The following is a 21,471-nucleotide window of genomic DNA, read 5'->3' on the forward strand; positions in this document are numbered from 1 at the left end:
TCTTTTACTCACTCTTGGTTTGAAGTTCATTGTCAGCAACCAGAACAGCTACCCCTGCTTTTGTCTGTGTTCCTGTCACATGGAGTATTGTTTTCCATCCTTTGATGCTCAGTCTGTGAATTTTTTTATTTAAATGTGTTTCTTGTATATAGGATATTGTTGGATTGTTTCTTGATCTGCTCTGCCAGTCTGCTTCTTTTGATTGGTGAATTGAGACCTTTTACACTGATGGCTATAATTGATATATATTGGGTTATCTTTGTCATATTATTTTCTTATTGTAGGATCCCTACTTGTTCCCTCTGTTTAATTACTTGCTTTTCTCATTGAATTAAGAGAAGGTAGCTACATATCTATCCTAACTGTTTTGTATATACAGATACAAAATTGTCCTTCATTTGTATCTCCTTTTTTACTTTAGTTTTGTCAGAGATGGGTATTCCATTGCCATATTTAAATATTGTAGGTGCATGAATTCAGCAAAATAATCCAATATAGTCTAGTAGTTCATAGTAGTAATGGGTTATCCATAGGACTGGCAATGTCAGAAGCTGTTGACTTGAGCCTTTTACAGCTCAGCATATTAATGTGGCTTTACTTTTTATACCTCATTTTTATACTTTTCTGCTGGATGATTAAGAACAAGATAAAGCAAGACCTATATAACAAGAAATGTAACTTCTGTATCTGACAAGGTCAGTCAAATCCCCTCAGGATTTACCCTGAGATGCTGTATCACAGTTTGTAGATCCTTTGTCAGTGTCAGCCATGTAGATGAGTCACGGCCATTGCTTGACCAATTTGCTCTACATCATCGATCACTTTCCTTTGTGGGCCCATAATCTCCTTGATCAGAAAAATTTGGGACATCACTGAGTTACAGGATGTTACAGTACAGGTTCTCTGATGTCCTGAGTCCTCACTGACCTTGAAAGGCTAGAGCCAAAATGTTGGCTGTCCTTGTAGCCCTTCTTTTTCTCTAATGTTTGGTCTACAAACTTAAGTTGTTAACCCTCCATGAGAGAAGCTTAATGATATTACTACCCTATAACATAGGCAGTTGAGCTTAACTTCACTATCTGTCTGAATATCAAACATCTTAGACATAACATGGAAAAGGTATTTTCTATCAAGTATTGATATGTTAAACTATAATGTATCTATTGATGGGTCTTTGCTCATACAGCAGTCTACCAGGCCCTTGTGGCTGCGATTTAGCAGGCCTGGGAATCCTAGCCCCCATGATGACAAGCTGCTCCTATACTGTCTTCCATTACCTCTCTCTGAGTTAACCAAGAAACTTCCTTGTTTGATTTTCATGCACCAACCCTCCCCCAGTCAGTGCCTGTTGCATCATGGTACAGCCCAGATAAACTGTGCCCTTAGCCTAATTGTATACAAGCTCTAACCTATGTCACCACCTCGTTGGTCTCAGGCTTCTCTTTTGGCCACCTTCCCATGTCCAGCAATAAAGGGTTTCTTGGCTTTCTCTAGTTTCCCTTTCATACCAGAGGAAGGAGCCTTAACAGTTATTATCTATTACCTATCTATTATCCTCCTAGAAAGACGTACCTAATAATACACAAATACGCAAATAAATTTTTCTTAGTATTGCTTTTGTTTAATTAGAAATATATGATCTACTTATCAAATATAAAAATATGTTTACAAAGAGTGTCATTCTTCACTCTATCTGCCTCTTACCAAAAGAGAGAAATCTAAATTATGCAAATAAGTAGTACAAATTTCTAAAGGTAACTCTAAATCTGTTAAAATATTAAAGAAGCTTGTCATTGCTTGAACTGAATAAGAAAATGAAGTCGTGGAAAGGCCCTTGGAAACTGCCTCCTGCCATGAGAGTCAGACATCCAGGAGCTTCTGTCACAGGAGGATGTGATGTCCCAGCCTTAACACAGCCGAATAGAACTCTCGATTTCTTTCCCAAACCTGCTTTTCACCTATTACTTCTTATCTCAGTTAGAGAGATCCAGATATTTCAGTTGAGTTCTTTCCTGTCCTCTAGCTCCATTTCTGCTAGTCCATCTGCTTTCTCCAGGCTCCATGTCACATTCTCCTTGTCCCACATTTGATCTTCAGCTGATTAAGCCTTCAGTTTTATATGTATCATGAATTCCTTTGCTTCTCTTTTCTCTAAGCTACCATTATTTATTCTGAAGTTTGTAGATCCTTTGTCAGTGTCAGCCATGTGGATGAGTCACGACCATTGCTTGACCAATTTGCTCTCTGTGAAAGCCTGAGAGAATGTTTTCTCTCCATGTGACTCTCCTTAGACACACTCTACATTGTTGATCACTTTCCTCTGTGAGCCCATAATCTCCTTGATCAGAAAATTTGGGACACTACCGAGGTACATGACGTTACAGTACAAGTTCTCATATGTTCTGAGTCTTAATTGACCTTGGAAGGCTAGAGGCAAAATATTGGCTGTCCTTGTAGCCCTTCTTTTTCTCTAACTTTTGGTCTGAAAATTTAAGTTGTTAACCCTCCACAAGAGAAGCTTAATGATAGTATTATCCTGTAATATAGGCAGTTGAGCTTAACCTCACTATCTGTCTGAACATGAAACATCTTAGACTTAGTAATGATTTTGGAACAGAATCATACACTTAAATTAGGCCTTAAAATCAGAAACATAATTTTTGAAACATTTACTATAATATTTATGGCTGGGAAGCTAGCTAAGTGGTCTAAGTGACTGCCTGGCAAGCGTAAGGTCCTGAGTTCAGTCCCAGGTACTGCATGTTGTGTCAGCCCTGGAACCCCAGGCACACTGTAGCAGCACCAGGCATGGTGGTACACGCCTATAATCCCAATGCTGGGGAGGCTGAGACAAGAGGATTACTATGAGTCTGAACTGCACAGTAAGACCCTGTATCCAAAGAATAAAAAGCAAAATTTTAAAAAATACAAAAATATTTAAAGTAAAGTGAGTTTCAACAATGGAGAAATACAACTTTGCCATCAATAATAAGTAAAATAACAAAAAGTAAGACCAAAGTAAAAGAGGCAAAATGCATTTTGTAAAGGGACAAGGGAGGCAGTGGCTTAGTATCCTTAGACAGTACTCATTTCCTGCCATTATAGAAATTTGCCCAATTTTTTGCTTGTTGTGTTTTGAGACAGAGTCTTCCCATAGAGCCCAGGTTAACACTGAGCATGCTGTGTAGCCCAGGTGGCTTCAAACTCTTTGGTATCTCCTTAGCTCATCTTCAAAGCAAGCCCATGTTAAGTTTGAATGTCAGTTTCAAGGGTGACATAATTTTATCTGTAAAAGTGTAAAAAGAAAAAAAGAATGAAAACCTTATTTTCTTATAGGAAATAAAAGTAAAATCAAGCACAGGCTATTACTTTCATTGTTTTTTTGTTTAGCACAGTCACAATGGTATATGAACTAATTTTAAATTCTTGAAATATATGACCCCAACAGCCTAAAGCAAAACCTCCACATCTTGGTTTCTGAAGCCCAGAGGGACAGGACAGCAGCTGAAAATCTTGGTAGGTCTTTCAGGCAGCTTTATTTATTTATTTATTTGGCGGAACCAGGGATTGATCTCAGGCCCCTTGCGCTTGCCAGGCAGCTTCAGCCCTCCTTTGCCTCAGCCACACCCAAGTTGTGTGTGAGGTGCAGAATCGCAGCATAACCAGACCTGGCCCTTGCAAGCCACCTGCTGTGCAAAGCAGGGCAGTGTGCAGGGAACAGAGCGCACCGCCTGCCTTCTCCCCCGCAGGACTCCGACAAGACCTGGACACAAGTCTGGATGTTGCTTCTAGTACTCTCCCATGCCCTCAGGCCTAGCGCACGGAAAGTTGTGGCTCCGCGGTTCTTCAATCAAGCCACCAATCGCAATGTGCAGTGAGCCTCAGCAACTTCGTCCTGACTGTGCTGGCTCAGTAGGGGGAAGCAGAGATCAAGGGAGCAAAAGCCTCAGGTTGCTCGGGAAGGGGAGAGTAGTCAAGAAGGGGCTGGGGAGATGGCTCAGTAGAATAAGCATTCGCCTGGCAAGCCCAAGGGCCTGAGTTCAATCCCCGGTTCCAGAGTAGTCAAGAAGCTTGTGTTTGGTTGTCATGGTCCTGTCCCAGGTGACTTTCTGGATGGTCTCACTCAGGACCTTCACTGGACAAGTCTGCTGACCTACAAACCCCATGTGAGTCTCACACAGTAGGTGGCAGGTGCTCTGAGTGAGGACTGCATGCACCTGACGGGGCGCAGAGCTGGTACCTCCCATGGACAGAGGCAGTGTTGCAAACCTGTGTGCCTGCTCCTGACAAGGGGGAGAATAGCAAAATATTACCAAAGGTACCCAAATTTGTTTCTCTTTTTGTATTTGACATCACAGATAATAGTACTAAGAAGCTGGGAGCTGGAACTAATAGAAGTTCACTTAAAAATGATAAAGGAATTATAGTCTCTACAATAAATTTTTGTACCAGTATGACAGCTGCCAAAGCCAAAGAGATGATTCTTAAGAAGCTAATAAGAAAAGCTAAAGACACTTTGGGAGCACCTAAGAATAGCAAGGTAAACACCTACCTTCCCTGTTAAGTAAGCTTCCTGCTGGTCAACTTAACAGATACTAATAAAAACAAAATGGTATATAGCATACACTCCTGAGCAGCACCAGTTGCTGACTGAGAGCTGGGAAGGCCAGAGCTGCTGAATAACTGGGCAACCATTAACAAGCAAGAGAAATTTTGGTCAATTTGTGACACAAAAGACAGGAAACCAAGGGGCCGGGGAGATGGCTCAGTGGAATAAGCGCTTCCCTGGCAAGTGTGAGGGCCTGAGTTCAATCCCCAGTTCTACAAAAAAGAAAGAAAGAAAGAAAGAAAGAAAGAAAGAAAGAAAGAAAGAAAGAAAGAAAGAGACAGGAAACTGAATTTCTTACTAAAAGGCGATATTAACAGTTTCAAATCAGATAATTAGAAAATTCAATGCAAAGAGCTATGTGTAATTTTTTAACTAGTCATTTGTTTTACAAAGACAACCTAAAAGGGCTGAGACACAAGTCACAGTCAGGGTACAACAAGGCCTGATGTTTTCAGAGACAGAAAGTAACAGGTTTAAAACTGAACACGTGTCTGAATTATCCCCTGGTTGCTGATGATGACAGCATTTAGTCTAGTTCCAGATTATAATCTTATTCCCAAACCATACATGCCACATATGAGATAAATCTATACAGTGGTGCCTTGCCAGTAAGAGGCATTCAAAAAACACATTCCTAATAAATAACAGGCACATTCCTTTATAACAGCCACAAATAGTTTATTGACAGCAAATACATTTCTCTCATCAGATTATAGGTCCATTGAGAGTGAATAGAGTTCCTGTTATTTTGAAAACCTATTCTTTTCTAAAATCATGTCTGCAAAATAGATTTTTGGGTTTTGTTTTGTTGTTATTGTTTGTTTGTTTGTTTGTTTTCCAGGACTGAAGGTTGAAGCCAGGATCTTCACACTGAGCTACTCCCTTTAGCCTTTTTAATTATTTTATTTTATTTTATTTTATTTTGAAACAATGTTTCACTAAGTCTCTAAGTTGCCCAGGCTGGTATCAAACTTGTGATCCTCCTGCTTCTGCCTCCCAGAGTGCTGAGATTCCAAGTGTGCACCACCACACTTGATAGAAAAATAGATGTTAATGCCTGTAATTTTGTTCTTGTAACAAAGCATAACTGATATTCCTACTTCAGAATTTCAAAAAAGGCTGTTTTACTTAGTATATTGAATGTGCTTGTCTCCCTTCAGGCTGTAATATTCATTGACGACTTGAACTTACCTGTGCCAGATGCTAGTGGAGCCCAACCACCGCTGGAGCTGGTCAGGCAGCTGCTGGACATGGGAGGGGTCTATGACACACAAAAAAACGTGTGGAAGGTACAAAACCGACCCACACTGCTCCCCCTAAGGTGGTTACCTGACTGCAAATCAAATATCTATAACACTGTTGAGTGAGTTCATCGAGAAGCTTAGAAAGCTTAGGACATAGTAAAGCCTGAGGCCCTATATTAACTGTACCTATGTCTTCGCAATTTAAAACAGGTTCATGGGAGAGAAACTCTACTTTTGTAAGTTCAAATCTTAGTAAACACTCCAGACCTGCCCTAAAGGTTTTGCGTCTGAGTCAGTACACACTGCTGCGACCTGTATCAATAGTGAGATTCTCAGTGCATCTGCAGTCAGGGCACATGAGAAGCCAGCGAAGCGGCCACCTTGGGCTGGACAGGTAGCTCAGAGGGCCAAGCACTTGCTGAGGCGAGCGCAAGGACTGGGGTTCCATACCCAGTACTGCATGCCATACCAGTACTGAGCCAGCGACAGAGTCTGGGCGTGGTGGTGCACGCCTATAATCCCAGCACTGGGGAGGCTGAAAACAGGAGGATCACTGTGAGTCCGAGCTGTGCAGTGAGACCCTGTACCAAACACACGAAAGAAAGAAAGAAAGAAAGAAAGAAAGAAAGAAAGAAAGAAAGAGAAAGAAAGAAAGAAAGAAAGAAAGAAAGAAAGAAAGAAAGAAAGAAAGAAAGATGACCTCCCCAGTGCACCTGCAATTGTCTCAGAAAACTACTTTCTTTATTTTTAAGAACATAGAGCAAAGGTGTTCGAAGCATTGCAAAATCAAAAAATTCCCAGCCAGGTATTCTCGTGCACTCTTTCTGAAGAACTGCCACTCATGTCTTTCATAATGGCTGCACCGGTGCCCATTCCCCCCAGCAGGGTTTGAGTGTCCCGTCTCCATGGTTCTGTAGCAGTGCTGATGTCTTGTCCTTTGGTGTTTGGTTTGCTTAAGGTTCCTGGGACAGGAGGGGAGCCTGGCTCGTGCACACATGCTGGAACACGTCCTCTCTGAGTGAGCGGCACTGGCGCTCTGTCCCCACAGTTCGGATTTGCATTTCCCTCATAATAGCTAATGCTGAGCACTTTTCCATGGTCTGTTAGGGAAATTCGTATGTTTTCTTTCATGCAAATTTCTTGCTCATTTTTAATTGGGTTACTTGTGGGTTTGGTTTTAGTAAATTTTGATTTGGGCTTTGCTGTTGAGAAGTTTGAGTTCCTTGTATTAGGTTTTTCAGAGACAGAAAAGATAAAAGAGGCCTTTATTGACTCTGAAGACAGAGAAAATCCAAGGGAGATGGGGTATCCTCTGACCTGAGGCAATGGAAGGCTGAGATTTTATGGAGTTTTGCTTGGGGCAGAGTTTGAGAGGCAGTTTAGTGACATCTAAGGAGCTGACTGGGGTCTCCCTTGTGATGCAGGAAAGGTGAGAGGAAATTGTATCTGGGATTGGGGTGGGGGTGCAGGAGGACAGTCTCTGAGAAGATAAACTGTTGTTTTGGGGATTCAGTCATGTTAGATGACCACCATAATAATTCAGCAAATTGTACTGGGGCTAGAACCTATCACATTACATATTTCTAATGTTAACCACTTATTGTGTAAATACTTTTCTCTCCCACTCTGTTGGTTGTCTTTTTGCTTTGTTGACTATTTTTGCAGTCCAGGAGTTTTTCCATATGTTACTTTCTGCCATGTTGCTTGTCCTTTTGAATATTACCCCCCAAAATCCCTGCCCAGACCAACATCATAAAGCATTTCTCCTATGTTTTCTTCTAAACATTTCATTGTATTGAGTAATGGCTTTTTTAAAAAAGAAAATGGGCTTTTTCTTCACGATATTCAGACAACCTGTTATAAGCAGCATGTCTTAAAGTCCCATTTTAGGACAGGTTACTTCTAAGAACATGGATTTCTGTGAGCACTGCAACCTTGTCTTGCAGTACACTGTAACCTCATCCTATTTGCCCAAATGTTTTTCAGTCTTTTGCTCATTTGGGGTAGAGAGGCAGACCAGCTGCTACTCCCCCACGTGCCTTCAGGCACTCTCCCTCTTCACTCTCCTGCAGGGCGTCCAGGATGTCTCTGTGGTGGCAGCCTCATCCTGTGTCTCTCCAATTGGCCGACACGATGTCAACCCACGTCTCCTCAAGCATTTCTCTGTGTTGGTACTGCCTCAACCTCCTCAAAGTGCCTTATATTCTATTTTTGAGGTAATATAGGTACTTCAGTTTCAGCTGAAAAAAATTCTAATTCCATAGTATATGTGAACATGTAGAACCACTAATATTGAAGAACATTCTCCAATGAGATAGATTTTGTATTACTCTATATTTTCTAGCCTATTGTTATCATTTGTCTCTTAATATAAAAGTATAATGCAGTATATATAAGAGAAGACACATAGTGCATATTTAGTGCATGTTTAAAATGTGTATCGCAAAACTTCATTGTCAGAGCTTCTAATCCAGTAGATTCTTGATGGGACTCAAGGGTCTGCCTGTTATTAACATATGCTCTGCAATCTTTGTTCTTTTCCATTTTCTTATTAAATAAAACCACTGAGGGAGCTACTGTGGCAGCAGAGACTTACACACATGTGCACTGCTCCAGAACAGACTGCTCTGCAGGTGCTATGCTATGGACCGCCTAACTCAGAATCACCAAGGGCTTTTGGAAAAATGGATTTTAAAATTTACCTTTGCATTTTATAATCTAAAGAAAGAAACCCCATATTAGTTTTGAGAGCTATAATAATCTTTCAGATTTATGTTTCTAATCATACTAGATTTCAAGTGGAGCCATTTTCTCAAATAAGATATTTCAAAATTTTCAGATGGAAACATACATACATACAGCAGCAGCCAAGACTGCTGTCTATCACTTTACATTTTTTTCTAGCAATTTCTTCCAGGAGCAGGAACTGGGGAGAATTAACAGCATACCTGCTGCAATAGAGGCAGGGCACAAGTTGGGCCACAGCAGTGCAGAATCTGTTTCCTTGCAGAGATTAACCATAAATAGGCTATACCTGAAATCTTGTGATCTATACTGAAAGTCTTTTGAAAACTAAATTACAAAACTTCTTTTCAAAGGTTCACTTGGGATTGTATTTCTCCCTCAATAACTTTACAGCTGATGTTCAGAAATGCAAGGATCCAATAATATCTTCTTCCCTGGATATGTACTATCACATATGTAAGCGTATGTTACCAACACCCACAAAATGCCACTACATGTTTAACCTTCGAGACATGTTAAAGGTTTGTTTTTAAAATAAATTCTCCAGCTTGTTTTTAAAATTTAAATTGAGGAGATATCGTTTTACTGAGTGGGCTTTGTCTCTGTCTTTTTCTCTTCTATTTTATTGGTATTGTCAGCATTAAATTGTTAGAAGGGATAAAGTATAATTTCATGTTAATTTTGCTGTTTATTAGCAGCTTGTCCTATGAATAAGTTGAATATAATTGTCCAAGTATTCCAACCAGAAAATTTAGTGATGATACCACTAGAATATTGGCTGAGCAGGAAAAGAAATGACAGTTATAGCATAGCTCTTGAGTTTTGCTTCCTTTCTGAGGTCTAATTCGGCTCTCAGGAGATGATAGCATGTGGGCACTCACTGTAAGAAACTTGTATGAGTTTTCATAGATTTTGCCAGTAGTGTTGCTTTGGTCATTCACCCAGTTAAATTATTTTGAAAATTGTTAAAGAAAACAGTTCTTGAATTTGGCGTCTTTCTCCTCTTCCTGTGGGACTTCAGCCCTAGCTAGCACATATTTGTGCTTTGAAATGACTAATTAGGGTTTTTAACCCAAATTTAGAATACTAAATATATCAACCTAAAGAAGCACCTCTGGCCAGGTGGTGCCATGGTTTCTCCTGCTGGCAAGCTGTCCAAGATGTAGCCAAGGAGCCTCTAGCTCCCTTTCATCAAGGCAGCTTCTGTGTCAATTTTCCTTGACTTCTAGTTTGCCATCTCATCAAAACTTTAGGTTGTCCCTGACAGAAACATAGTCCTTACCTTGAGCAGTTGCTTTTATGGATCATGAACCTTCACCTCACACACCACCCTCCGGCTGTTTCGAAACAGCTTCTTCTAGGGCTTCTACAAGCTGACAAGGCTGTCATTAACTCTAAGGAAACAACTGCCCTGCTCTTCATACATGAAGCTTCCCGCGTGTTTCACGATCGCCTTGTGGAACCTTTTGAACAAAGCTTTTTCTATCAGGTGCTCTCAAAGGAACTGGAGGACTACTTCGAGGTAAGTTTACACTTCACAAGTATTTCAAATAGAATCCTTCCCCCCTCAAAAAAAGTGTTTTATGGAAATCTCCAAGAATTTCTCTAATGTTCAGTGAGAACACCTTTATCCTAACAATTTCATCTTTCACTTAAAACCTGGGAGATCAGAAGTTGGGATGATGGGGGGCAGGACTCCCTGCCTCTGTTCATGCTGTGGGTTCTTGGGATCCTCTAAGTGGCTTTTTGCCTCTTGGACCAGCAAGACTGTCTTGAGATACTTCCTGACTCCTCACCCTGTCTACCCTTTGAACATTGGCTTTTCACTGCTTGTGCTTAGGTCCAGGTCATAAGCAAAAGTATTTCCCAGGCTGGGTCACACAGGAAGGGTGTGAGTACCTGCCCAGTGAGCCCAGCCCATGACTGTCACTGCTGTCCCTGCAGAAGCGTGTTCTGCCAGGGTGACTCCTCTCCCCTGTTCCTCTGGCTTGACAGTGCACATTCTCTCGCCCTATTCGTAGGAGTCTGTGAAATAAAAAATTCAAAGGCACAACTACATTTTATAACAGTAAAAGGGATTTCTAGAAGATATACTTCATTCAGGGAGATATAGTTTTATACACATGCACATAACAGAAAGTACAACACATATGTGTATTAGTACATGTATTAGTATTAGTGCATATCTGTATATGTGTTTGAGATGCAAAAAAATCATAGATAATTAAAATTCCTCTAGGTATTCCTATCACTGTTTTCCTTTAATTCAAATTTTCTGTTCTTCAGCACAGAAATATCTTGATATAATTATCCACGTTGACCTATGACTTCTGCCATCCAGTCTCCTTCTTACATCTGCTGAAATGATGTTTCCCCTCAGCACTGAGGGTAACCTTTTCCTCTCACTCACTAGGCCCCAACTTTCTCGGCTCCTTTGGGTACACTCTTTTCCTCTCCTCCCCTAGGGACTCCTAGATGATACAGTAGCCTTCTGTCCCTTGCCCCTTTCCACTGTTGCTCTTACTGTCCTCTGGTTACAGCCTGAAAGGCAGGGGACGCGAAGATGATAGACCCAGGCACTTCCCTGGGGGCCAGGCCCCCTTCTCCATGAGACAGCTATGCACCATCAGCACAAGCTTCTGTCTTAGTTTCTTCTGTGCTACAGGAGGGGCAGTGAAGGTACCTATACCACAGCACTCTGATGGAACATCACACACCGACATGAATCAAATGTTTAGGAATGTTCCTGACAGCCAGGAAGTGCTCACTAAGTGCAAGCTGTCATAACACTGAAGAGAACTAAACCTTGTATCTGTGTTTCAATCTCACTATCATGGGTAGTAGAAAGACCTGAAATCTAGAGGCCTTGGATGGACCTCTATATCTATCTCATGTTAGAGCATTTCGTACTCAGGATATGTTAAGACACTCCAAGTTGCCAGTCAGCACACCCTTTCCACCATGAAGAGGCTGGGCCTACTGATATCCCCCTCCAGATCTGCATCCATGCCCAAAATGTGAACAACATAATTTCTTCTCCCTCTGCCTGAGCACCTGCAGGTCCTGCCTTGGGTTGGGCCTGGCTGCCATTAAAAACACAGCTTGTGCACACAGGGGAGAAGCTGAAGCACAGATAGTCCATGTTCTCCCTCATATGTGGAATGTAAAGCCACGAAATTCACAGAAGCTGAAAGTAGGTTGGGGCTGGAGGAGTAGGGAGCTGATAGTCAAAGGGTGCCAACCCCAAGACAGGAAAAATAAGATTTTTGTTTAGATCCAACAAACATAGTATAATGGTAGCACATTATACATTTCAAAAGCACTGAGAGTAAATATCACCACAGAAGATCCCTAAGTATGTGATGTGATAATATATTAATTTTATTTGTCATTGCACATTGTGTTTGTAAGTTATAATACCACTTTGTGTCCCAGAAATGTATTTAACCATGTTTAGTCAATAAACAATAAAAATAAATTTTTTAAAGTTCAGCTCATGCCTTTTCCTCCTTTCTAGCCAATACTATCCCATTTCCAAATTTAGAGCCCTGATTCATATCTTCATAGTACTATGGGATTTTCCTATCATAAAACTTACTATAATGCAATTGCCTATCTCTCCAACCTACAAGTTACTATAATTGCCTGTCCACCCTACCTACATGACTCTGAGAACAGATTCATAGAATTTTATCTTCTCCTAAATCTCCAAATTTAGTGTCCTCCCACAGCCAATATGTCTGGGATGAATGAATGCATAAGAAATGGAAAGACATGATGATCTGAAGAGAGTTTATGTCTGTCTTAGGAGAAGTGCCAACTATAATTTAGTTTTAAGAATTTATGACACCAAGGAATAGATGTAGAGGAAGTAGGAAATGACCAAGAAAATGTAATGATCTTGACCTAGCATGGTCAGTAATGTAGAGAAGAAGAACAGCTATAATGCCCCAAATAAAACACTATATTAACCAACTTTTCCTTAAGAACAGGAGGATATAAATTACTTCTGTGCAAATTTGGGTTTATTTTAATTGGTATATTTTAATTACTTGATCGTTGGGTTTTTTAAAAAAGTATATATGACATCAGAAAATAAAAAGATATAACATGTTCCAGGATAGGCAAAATCAATATTGCCAAAATGGCCATACTACCAAAGTAGATGGATGGATGGATAGATAGATAGATAGATAGATAGATAGATAGATAGATAGATAGATAGATTTAACTCAATTCCAATCAAAATACCAACAGCATTCCTCACAGAACTAGGAAGATCCTAAAATGTATGTGAAAACAGAATAGCAAAACCAATGCTGAGCATCAAAAACAAAGCAGGAGGCATCATAATCAGACTTCAAGCTATATTATAAAGCTATAGTGATATCGTAGACACAAAAGTCATGTAGATCATCAGACCAGAATAGAAGACACAGAAACAACCCCAGACATAATAAGTTATCTGACACCACATGGAGAAAATTGTCTGTAGACCCATATCTATTACCATGCACACACACACACAAACACACAAATCAAAATGAATCAAAGACCTAGACATTTAAGCTGAAACATAAAATAGGTACAATTCTTGAAGACATAGGCACAGGCAAGGGCTTTCTGAACAGAATGTCAATTGCATAAGAAATAACAGCCAGAATCAACAAATGGGATCACATACATTTTTTTTAAATTCAAAACATCAAAGGAAACAAGAGTGAAAAATCAGCCTACAAAAGGAAGAAAAGGTTTGCTAGCTACTCCTCAGACAAAGGACTACTGTCTGTAATATAGAGAGAATCCAGAAAAATTAGGCCCCCACAAATAAAGAACCCAGTCACAAAATGAGCAAGGGAAATAAACACTTCACAGAAGTACAAATGACCGGAAAATACATGAAGAAATGTTCAGCATCTCTTGCACTAAAGAAGTAGGAATGGAAACGACACTGAGATCCTCTCTTACCCAAGAAAGAATGGCCGTCATCAATAAATGAGAGGGAAAAGTGAGATATATATATATATATATATATATATATATATTAGCTAAGATAATTGTACCATTAATATTTATTAGTTCGTTGAAAGGATTCAGTTAGCGCTTATATTGTTTGATCAATTCTGCATGCCTGTATCTTGCAATTTGAGCAACTACTTTGAAGATAACAGTAGCAGTATAATAACCATTATCAATTTCCTACCATCTTGTTTTGAAATGCTGTCATCATTGAGCTTGTTAGTATCCTCCCACAGCCCATATGTCTGGGATGAATGAACACATAAGAAATGAAAAGACCTGATGATCTGAAGAGTTTTCCTCAAACACTGAAATTAGAATTTCCATTCAGCCCAACTATTCCCCTTCTAGATATCGTCCCAAAAGAGTTAAATATATTGTATTACAATGATACCTGTAGACCCATGTTTATACCAGCACAAGTCATAAAAGCTAAATCTTGGGAGTAGCCTATATGTTTATTAACAGATGAATGGATAAAGAAAAGGTGGTACTTGTATAGAATATGGAATGCTGCTCTGTCATAAGGGATAAACCTGAGTCATTGAGATATAGATTAGATATAGATATATAGATATAGATATATGCCATACCAATGTCAAGCATTGTTTTAAGCACTTTGCGTGCCCTTCGTCATGTTCATGTTCAGTCATAAGGCCTCTGATGTGGGTCTCCTTCTTATTTGACAGATGAAACAGAGCAGGGTTAGCAGCAGCATGCGCAGGGTTTTGCCCGGTGTATCTGAGGCCTGATGAGCCCTCGCTATTGCATCCTATGGCCCAAAGCTCTTCCACCAGGAATGTCCCGTGAGGCCTCAGGGCAGCAAGAACCAGGGATGCACACAGCACTGAGGGGCCAGTGGCTGCAGGCAGTGCACGCTGCTGTGAGGCACCTGTAGAACAGGAGGGTTGCTTTTCCTTTTCATGAGGAGGAGTCAACCAGTCTGCAGACTTGGGCTCGTACCTAACATTTGACTGAGGAAAGGTTCTTTACCAAGACTGTTGATGGAACTGCAAGATCTCTGCAGCTTCCACAGGTATCTCCAACACCCTGAAGCCCAGCAGCCCTCAGAGTTCTTAGGCAAAACTGTGTTTCAGTATAACGGCACTCTAAAGTGTTGTTCTGGAAAGAGGCCCGCAGGCTTCAATGCCAAAAGGACTTCATGGCTTGAAAGAGCAAAGCATCCCTGAGTGAACTCCTTGGGGTTGGGGGTTCTCTGACTCATATATGTTGATCTCAATGAGAAGCATCATCAAGCTTTTGTATTCTTATCTAACAATAGATTCAGTGGACACAGCAAAACCTCATGAATGACTCAACTGTGTTTATGGACTTCCTGGATATAAACAAGCCTCTTAGAAAAAAGATCTATCAGAACACTAATGACTATGATAAACTTGCTACTGTGCTGAGTGAATTTCAAATGAAGTTGGGGTCAAAGTCTTTGGAGGTAAAGACATACACCCTATAAAAATCTGTACAGGGCTGGTGAGATAGCTCAGCAGACTAAAGTGCCTTCTTAGGCAAGCTTAGGCAAGCGCAGGGACCGTGGTTCCATCCCAGGCACCACATGCCGTGCCAATCCAGCCCCCTGGGTGGGCTGAGCTTGCCAGAGTCTGGGCATAGTGGCACATGCCTGTAATTCCAGCACTGGGGAGGCTGAAAGCAGGAGGATCACTATGAGTCTAAGCTGCACAGTGAGACCTTTTAACAACCAAATACATTTAAAACAAATCTGTACATGTATGCATACATATAGACATATATGTTATGATATGTTAAGATGTGTGTGTGCATTAAGGTGTGTGTGTACATGAGTGTGGGCATTTGGGGGAGGAAAGAAATGATAATATACCCTCAAATTTGAAGGAAGAGCCTTAGAAATACAGTTTTTCATTATTTTATCTCACTTTTGGATTAATTTTAAAGACATAACATGCAGCTCAAGCTACAGGATGTTTAACACTACTGGAGTTAAGAAATGCACCAGAGTGTGCCCTGACATGTCACAGAGGAACAGTGATTTTCCACTGTCACCCATATTGTCCCAGGCAGAGTGGTGTTGAGGCAGGTGCCACAAGCCAGCAGCCCTCACCCTTCACTCTCCTTCACCAATGGACACCTAGTGCCACCCAGCAGATGTGGCAGAAGCACCTTTCCAAGATGCCACTGAACTAGCTGATGCTGACATCTCAGGCACCAGGCACCGACATTCTCATCCTGCCCCTGCAGTGTAACACAACAGGGCACACTGGGTTTGCTAACCGTATCATTAGTTCATTTGTCACCTTTCCTCTGCTAGATTTCTCATTCCATGGTGTTCTTCAAGGAAGCTATAGAGCACATCACAAGAGCCACAAGAGTCCTTCGGCAGTCAAGAGGTCACATGTTACTGGTAGGAATCTGAATATTTTTTTTGTTTTTGCAAAATAAAAACTAAGAAACTTCAATAAAATCTACTTTACAGTTTTATTCACCCATACTTTATGAAAAATCACAGTTCTTAAATATAAGACAAGGGGCTGGAGATTTGGCTCAGCAGTAGGATGCTTGCCTAGCAAGCTGGAAGCCCTGGGTTCAGTCCTTGGCACCAAAAACAAAAAATAAACCTCCCCTAAAATTCTAAGACAAGACCCTTGTGCTCACTAATTAAGAAAGTAGCTCAGACATAACACTATCATGTTTTTGGAAGATGCTTGATGTAAATAAAATCAGTGGATCTGGCACCACCTCTTGTGCATGCCTGCCTTCATATGACCTCCAGGCAGGTGGAACCTGACCTCAGAATAGGGTGCTAAGTAGAACAAAGTGTGCTTCTCATGGGAACAAGTGGGAGCCAGATTCTTGCAAAACTTCCAAATACTTTAAATAGAGGAAACAGTTGGTCCAGGGATATAGCTCAGTGGCACAAGAACCTGCCTTGCAAGCACAAAGTCCTAAGTTCAAGTCCCAGCACCAATTTTTTTTTTCAGAACTGGGGATTGAACTCAGGCCCTTGTGCTTGCCAGGGAAGCACTTATTCTACTGAACTATCTCCCCAACCTCCCAACACCAACAAAAAAATAAATAAATAAGTTTTTGGAAAACTAAATGAGATCCATAATACTTAGCAAATACACACATTATTTATAACTAGCTGTTACATTATTATTTACACTTACTCTTTACATTTATGAATAACTTCTTAATTGTGGTTTTTTTCTAAAAAAGATTTTTTCTTACATGTAGAAGAGCTTTATTATTCCTTCATTTATTTTTTAAATAATTTTATTGAGAAACAAATAGTTTCAAAACTGATTACTATCACAGTTTCAATAATTAATACATTGCATATTGTTGTCTTAGTGGTTATTCATTGTACAAGATGCAGACATGATATCCTGTCCACAAACACTATTAGAACAAATCTCTCTATTCAGTGAATTAAGAGAATGCAGCTGTATATCTAGCCTAACTATTCTGAACACAGAGATATAAAATGGTAGTTCATTTGTATCCCCCTCTTTAGTTTTGTCAGAGAAGGGCATTCCATTGTCACTTAAATATTGTAGTTGCGTAAATTCAGCATAATATTCCAATATAGTCCAGTAGTCCATAATAGTAGCGGGTTTTCCATAAGACTGGCAATGTCAGAAGTTGTGAACTTGAGCCTTTATTCCTTCATTTAAACAAACATGTATAATAAGGTTGATTAAAAGGAATTAGAAAATAGAATCAAAGGAAAGCCAGAAAGCAAGTCTTTCAATCACCAAAAATGTTCCTTTACTACCTTTCTCATTTGTAAATAGTGTCACCTCAGCAGCTGTCCATTAATCATTTGCATGAGTTATTGTTCTGCACTCCTTCATTTTCCACCATTTATTTGTGAATCTAAAGTGTGCCTCTTATTGCATTTTATGCTTCTTAAGTGTGAAAGCTCTAGGTTCCATCACCAGTATGAAAATATAGCAAAGCGTCAGCAGAAAGGGAAATGGGCAGCATCCCAAGGCACATGTGTGTGGGCCACGAGTGCAGGAGCGACTTGGAGCTGCAGGTCCTCCAACAGCTGCTCAGCAGCTTGCTGTGTAGGGCTTCTGCCAGACAGTCAGAGGGCGCGCTGGTGAGGAAAGCATGAGGCTCCTTGAAGACCAGTTGCCTCCTCTGGGCCCAGCCTTAGAGGCCTCGCCCCTCTGACATCACACTGGACCATGCTTCCTGCTTGTAGAGCTTATCCAAGCCGAAGAAAACACTGTGACCAAAGAGGATGCAGCTCGCTGTCTCAGGAGTGTGATTGTACCAGTTCAGAGCACAACATCAGCAAACCCCAACCATTCATGTGTAAGGAATATGATAGCCCACAGCAAGTGGGACTTATCCAAAGAATGCATGCTCAGTTTGACATGCCAAAATCCATTAACATGCACACCTAGAATCCCAACACTCGCAAGGCTGAGACAGGAGAATTGCTACAAATTCAAGACCAGCCAGGGTCTAGTGTGTTCAAGATGAGCCTGAACTACTTAGCAAGATCCTGTTTTAAAACAAATAACAACAAAAATTCATTGAATGTACCATATTATAGAAAAACCATACAAATCTTGATGGATGACCCCCAAAATTATTGGCAAAATTCAACATGTGTGATATTTTTAGGACACAGCAAGGACTAGAAGGGAACCTTGCCAACCTAATAAAAACTGCAGCTCTTTCTGTGCTTAAGAGTGAGAACTAAATGCTTTACTTCTGAGGTGGGGAGCAGAGCAAGGATGTGTGCATCCCAATTCCTGTTCAGTGGCCACACTAGGGGTTCCAGCCAACCAAGTGGAAAGTAACAGGGGTGAGGGGCATTCACAGTGGGAAAAGAGTAAACCATCTTTACCCACAGTATGCAGGATCCTGCTGCATCAGAAAATCCTCTGGACAGACAGCTCGATTAAAAATAAACTGATACCTCACAAATAGGCATGAAAATGTGCTCCATACCAGTACTCCCTGGGAACCCACAGTGAGCCTCCACTCACACCTAAGAAGCAACCAGTCCCAAGGCTGGTACCGTGATTGCCCACCAGTCGGCCAGGCAGCACAAACACTCCCTTGTCCCTGGTGGGAATACAAAAAGGCCCAGTCACTTGGGAAGACAGGTAGCTTCTTACACAGCTAGGCATAGTCTTGCCCTGTGATCCAGTGAGCACACACATCACTTCAGGCATGGAGTAGGGGGCTGACTGACATGGCTAGAGGGACCTTTTCGAAGTGATGGAAATATTCCAGAACTGCCCTGTATTCATAACTGCATGAATCTATAAGTTTACTAAAAGCACTAAGAGGGGCTGTGGAGATAGCTCAGCAATCTAAGTGCAGGCCTGGCAAACCCAAGGACTGGGTTCAATGCCCAGCACTGCATGCTGTGCTGGCCCTGCCTCCAAGCTGCAGAGTGAGACCCTGTAGCAAATACTAAAAGCATTGAGTCAGTGAGAACAGATGTTGTCTGTAAATTCTACGTCAGTAAATCCAGTAAAGCTAGTTTTAAAAAATGATACTTTGTCATCATTATCAGAGCATTTATCATGGTTCCAAAGGAATGTCTTCTTACAATCAACTATTGACAATAATACAGATTTCTAAGTTTATCTGTGCTATTTGTCCAGATCGCCACTTTCTAGTAAAATTGTTTCATATATTTCCAGAAGCTATGAAGATAGAAAATGTAAATATTGAACATAGATGAGTGCCTTATAAAACTTTGATATAATACTCAAATTATATTAAATACACCTCCCAAAAAGGTTATAAATAAAAATAGTCTCAAGTTTGTTTACTATCAAAATTTCTGGCACAAAGAAACAAAAGTATGTATTGAAAGTTTCCCCGAAAATATGTAAGAATCATATGTAGTGTTTGTTTTTTTCCTTCCAAAGATTGGAATAGATGGATGTGGAAAAGAAACTTGTGTGACGTTGGCCTCTTATTTGTCAGAACACAAACTGTACCACGTGCCTGTGTCTCATGGTTGTGCCTCTGTGGAATTCAAAGAAATCTTTAAAAAGGTGTTTATTCAAGCAGGATTAGAAGAGAACCCCACTGTTCTGGTGGTTGCTAACTTACACCAAGAACAAGTAAGTACTTTCTGTATTTATTGTTTGCTAATATTTGGTGTTCATTTAGCAAACCCCCACAAGAAATTTAATCTTTGAAAAGAGGATAAGGAGACTTCTACAAGTAACCCTACTAAGGTCAATCAATTCTTGTCCTTATCCAGTTGTAGCCCATATGGTTTCTATATTTAATTATACCATAGTTTTGAATATTACTGTCTTTTCAAAAGAGTGTTTTCTATGCCTCATTTCCATTTCAGCTGAAAGCTTGGGATAACTTCTCTAAACAGCTGGGCTGCAGTCATTCACCTTGTAGCAGTGACTGTCTTCCTCTCGTGTACCGGCAGCCTGTGCAGCACTGAGGTCCCTGCTTCTCTCCCGGCCTACCCCATCAGGGCAGGATTTTCCTTGAAGGATATGCGTTCTGTATATCTATCATTTCTTTTTTTCTTTCTTTCTTTTTTTTTGGTTGTTGTTTGGTTTTTTTGTTTTGTTTTGTTTTGTTTTGTTTTTGCAGAACCGGGGATAGAACTCAGGCCCTTGCACTTGCCAGGGAAGTGCTTATTCTACTGAGCTATCTCCCAGGCCCCTATATTTTTCCATCATTTCTTAGCTCTGTTAGTTTGCATAAATTATGCCCTTCCACAGCCAAAACATAATTAAGAATGCCACCTCAGATTGTATTTACTCCTTTGTGGAAAAACTTCAAGGGAACATAGCTCATTATTTATGTTCCAGGAATATAGTTATGAATATTGTTTTTAAACCTTCATCTTGGTTTTTTATTTCTATTACTGCTGGGCCTATCTATATAGAGTTACTTTTCCCTTTCATGTGATATTCTGAGAGGAAATCCAAGTGCCATATCTGTGTATATCACAGTATGTTGGTCAGCTTTGCTATTTTTTTTCCATAATTTTATTGAGAAACAAATAGCAACAGCTTTGCTACTGCTAGACAAAGTCTAGACACAGCCAAGGAGAAGGGGTCTAACCTAGCTCATGGCTTGAGGGGTTCAGGCCATGGCTAGCTGGCTCCCAGACAGGAGCATCATGACAGGAGGGCACAGGGGAGCCAAGGTGCTGGGAGCAGGCTGGGGAAGCTGTGCCAGAAAGGAGGAGACCAGATGTAGTCACCAGGCCACACCTCCAGACCACCAGATACCCCAGAAGTGCACTAGGCATTTCCTCACCCACTCCATGAGGTTGACATAGCAAGACCGACGCTTATGCCCCAAACCCAGGTCTTCTGCTTTCTAGTTCTCCCTTCTCCATATTTTAACAACTTCTGTGTTAAAGTAGTTGTGATTTCCACCATAGACTTTTTTCTGGGTTTCAGTAAATGTGGAAGCCCATGTCAGGAGCCCATTGCTGTCATAAAATTTCTTTCAGGAAAAAAAAATTTTTTTTTCAGAAAAACTGAAATGAGCATAATTCCTCTTCTCCCATATGAATCTGGACTCGAAGATCACTGGGCCTTCCTTCCAGGCCTTCCAGGGTCTTCTGGTCATGCTGTTGCTTTCTATGTGTAATGCTCAGTGGGCTGAATACACTTGGGCAGTTCCCAGAATGTCCTAAGTGGGCAGGAAATCAGCCCCAGGCCGTGTCCCACCTAATCTGAGATGCTGCACTCTCCTGAATGACTGGGGGGGGGGTGGTTACTGGAGAGCACTGGCTTTGTTTTTTAAGAAAACTTGGATTTACTCTCAAAAATGAAATATTTACTTTATTCTTCTAGTAAAGTTCCTGTGTCAGATTTTTCTCCTTATCTTTGCCATTGG

General features: G+C 40.7%; 1 protein-coding gene across 1 annotated transcript in view; it reads left to right on the forward strand.

Annotated features, from left to right (window-relative positions):
* Dnah14 (dynein axonemal heavy chain 14) overlaps positions 1 to 21,471 on the forward strand; it is a 394,744-nt gene that overhangs the window by 267,115 nt on the left and 106,158 nt on the right. Inside the window, 7 exon segments of the mRNA XM_012513730.1 lie at positions 3,449 to 3,516; positions 4,359 to 4,540; positions 5,770 to 5,898; positions 7,926 to 8,069; positions 8,952 to 9,119; positions 9,950 to 10,120; positions 19,515 to 19,712. Of these exon segments, the coding sequence (XP_012369184.1) occupies positions 3,449 to 3,516; positions 4,359 to 4,540; positions 5,770 to 5,898; positions 7,926 to 8,069; positions 8,952 to 9,119; positions 9,950 to 10,120; positions 19,515 to 19,712 (1,060 nt within the window).

This window comes from Octodon degus, unplaced genomic scaffold, assembly GCF_000260255.1.
Source record: "Octodon degus isolate 3935 unplaced genomic scaffold, OctDeg1.0 scaffold00017, whole genome shotgun sequence".
Lineage (NCBI taxonomy): Eukaryota > Metazoa > Chordata > Mammalia > Rodentia > Octodontidae > Octodon > Octodon degus.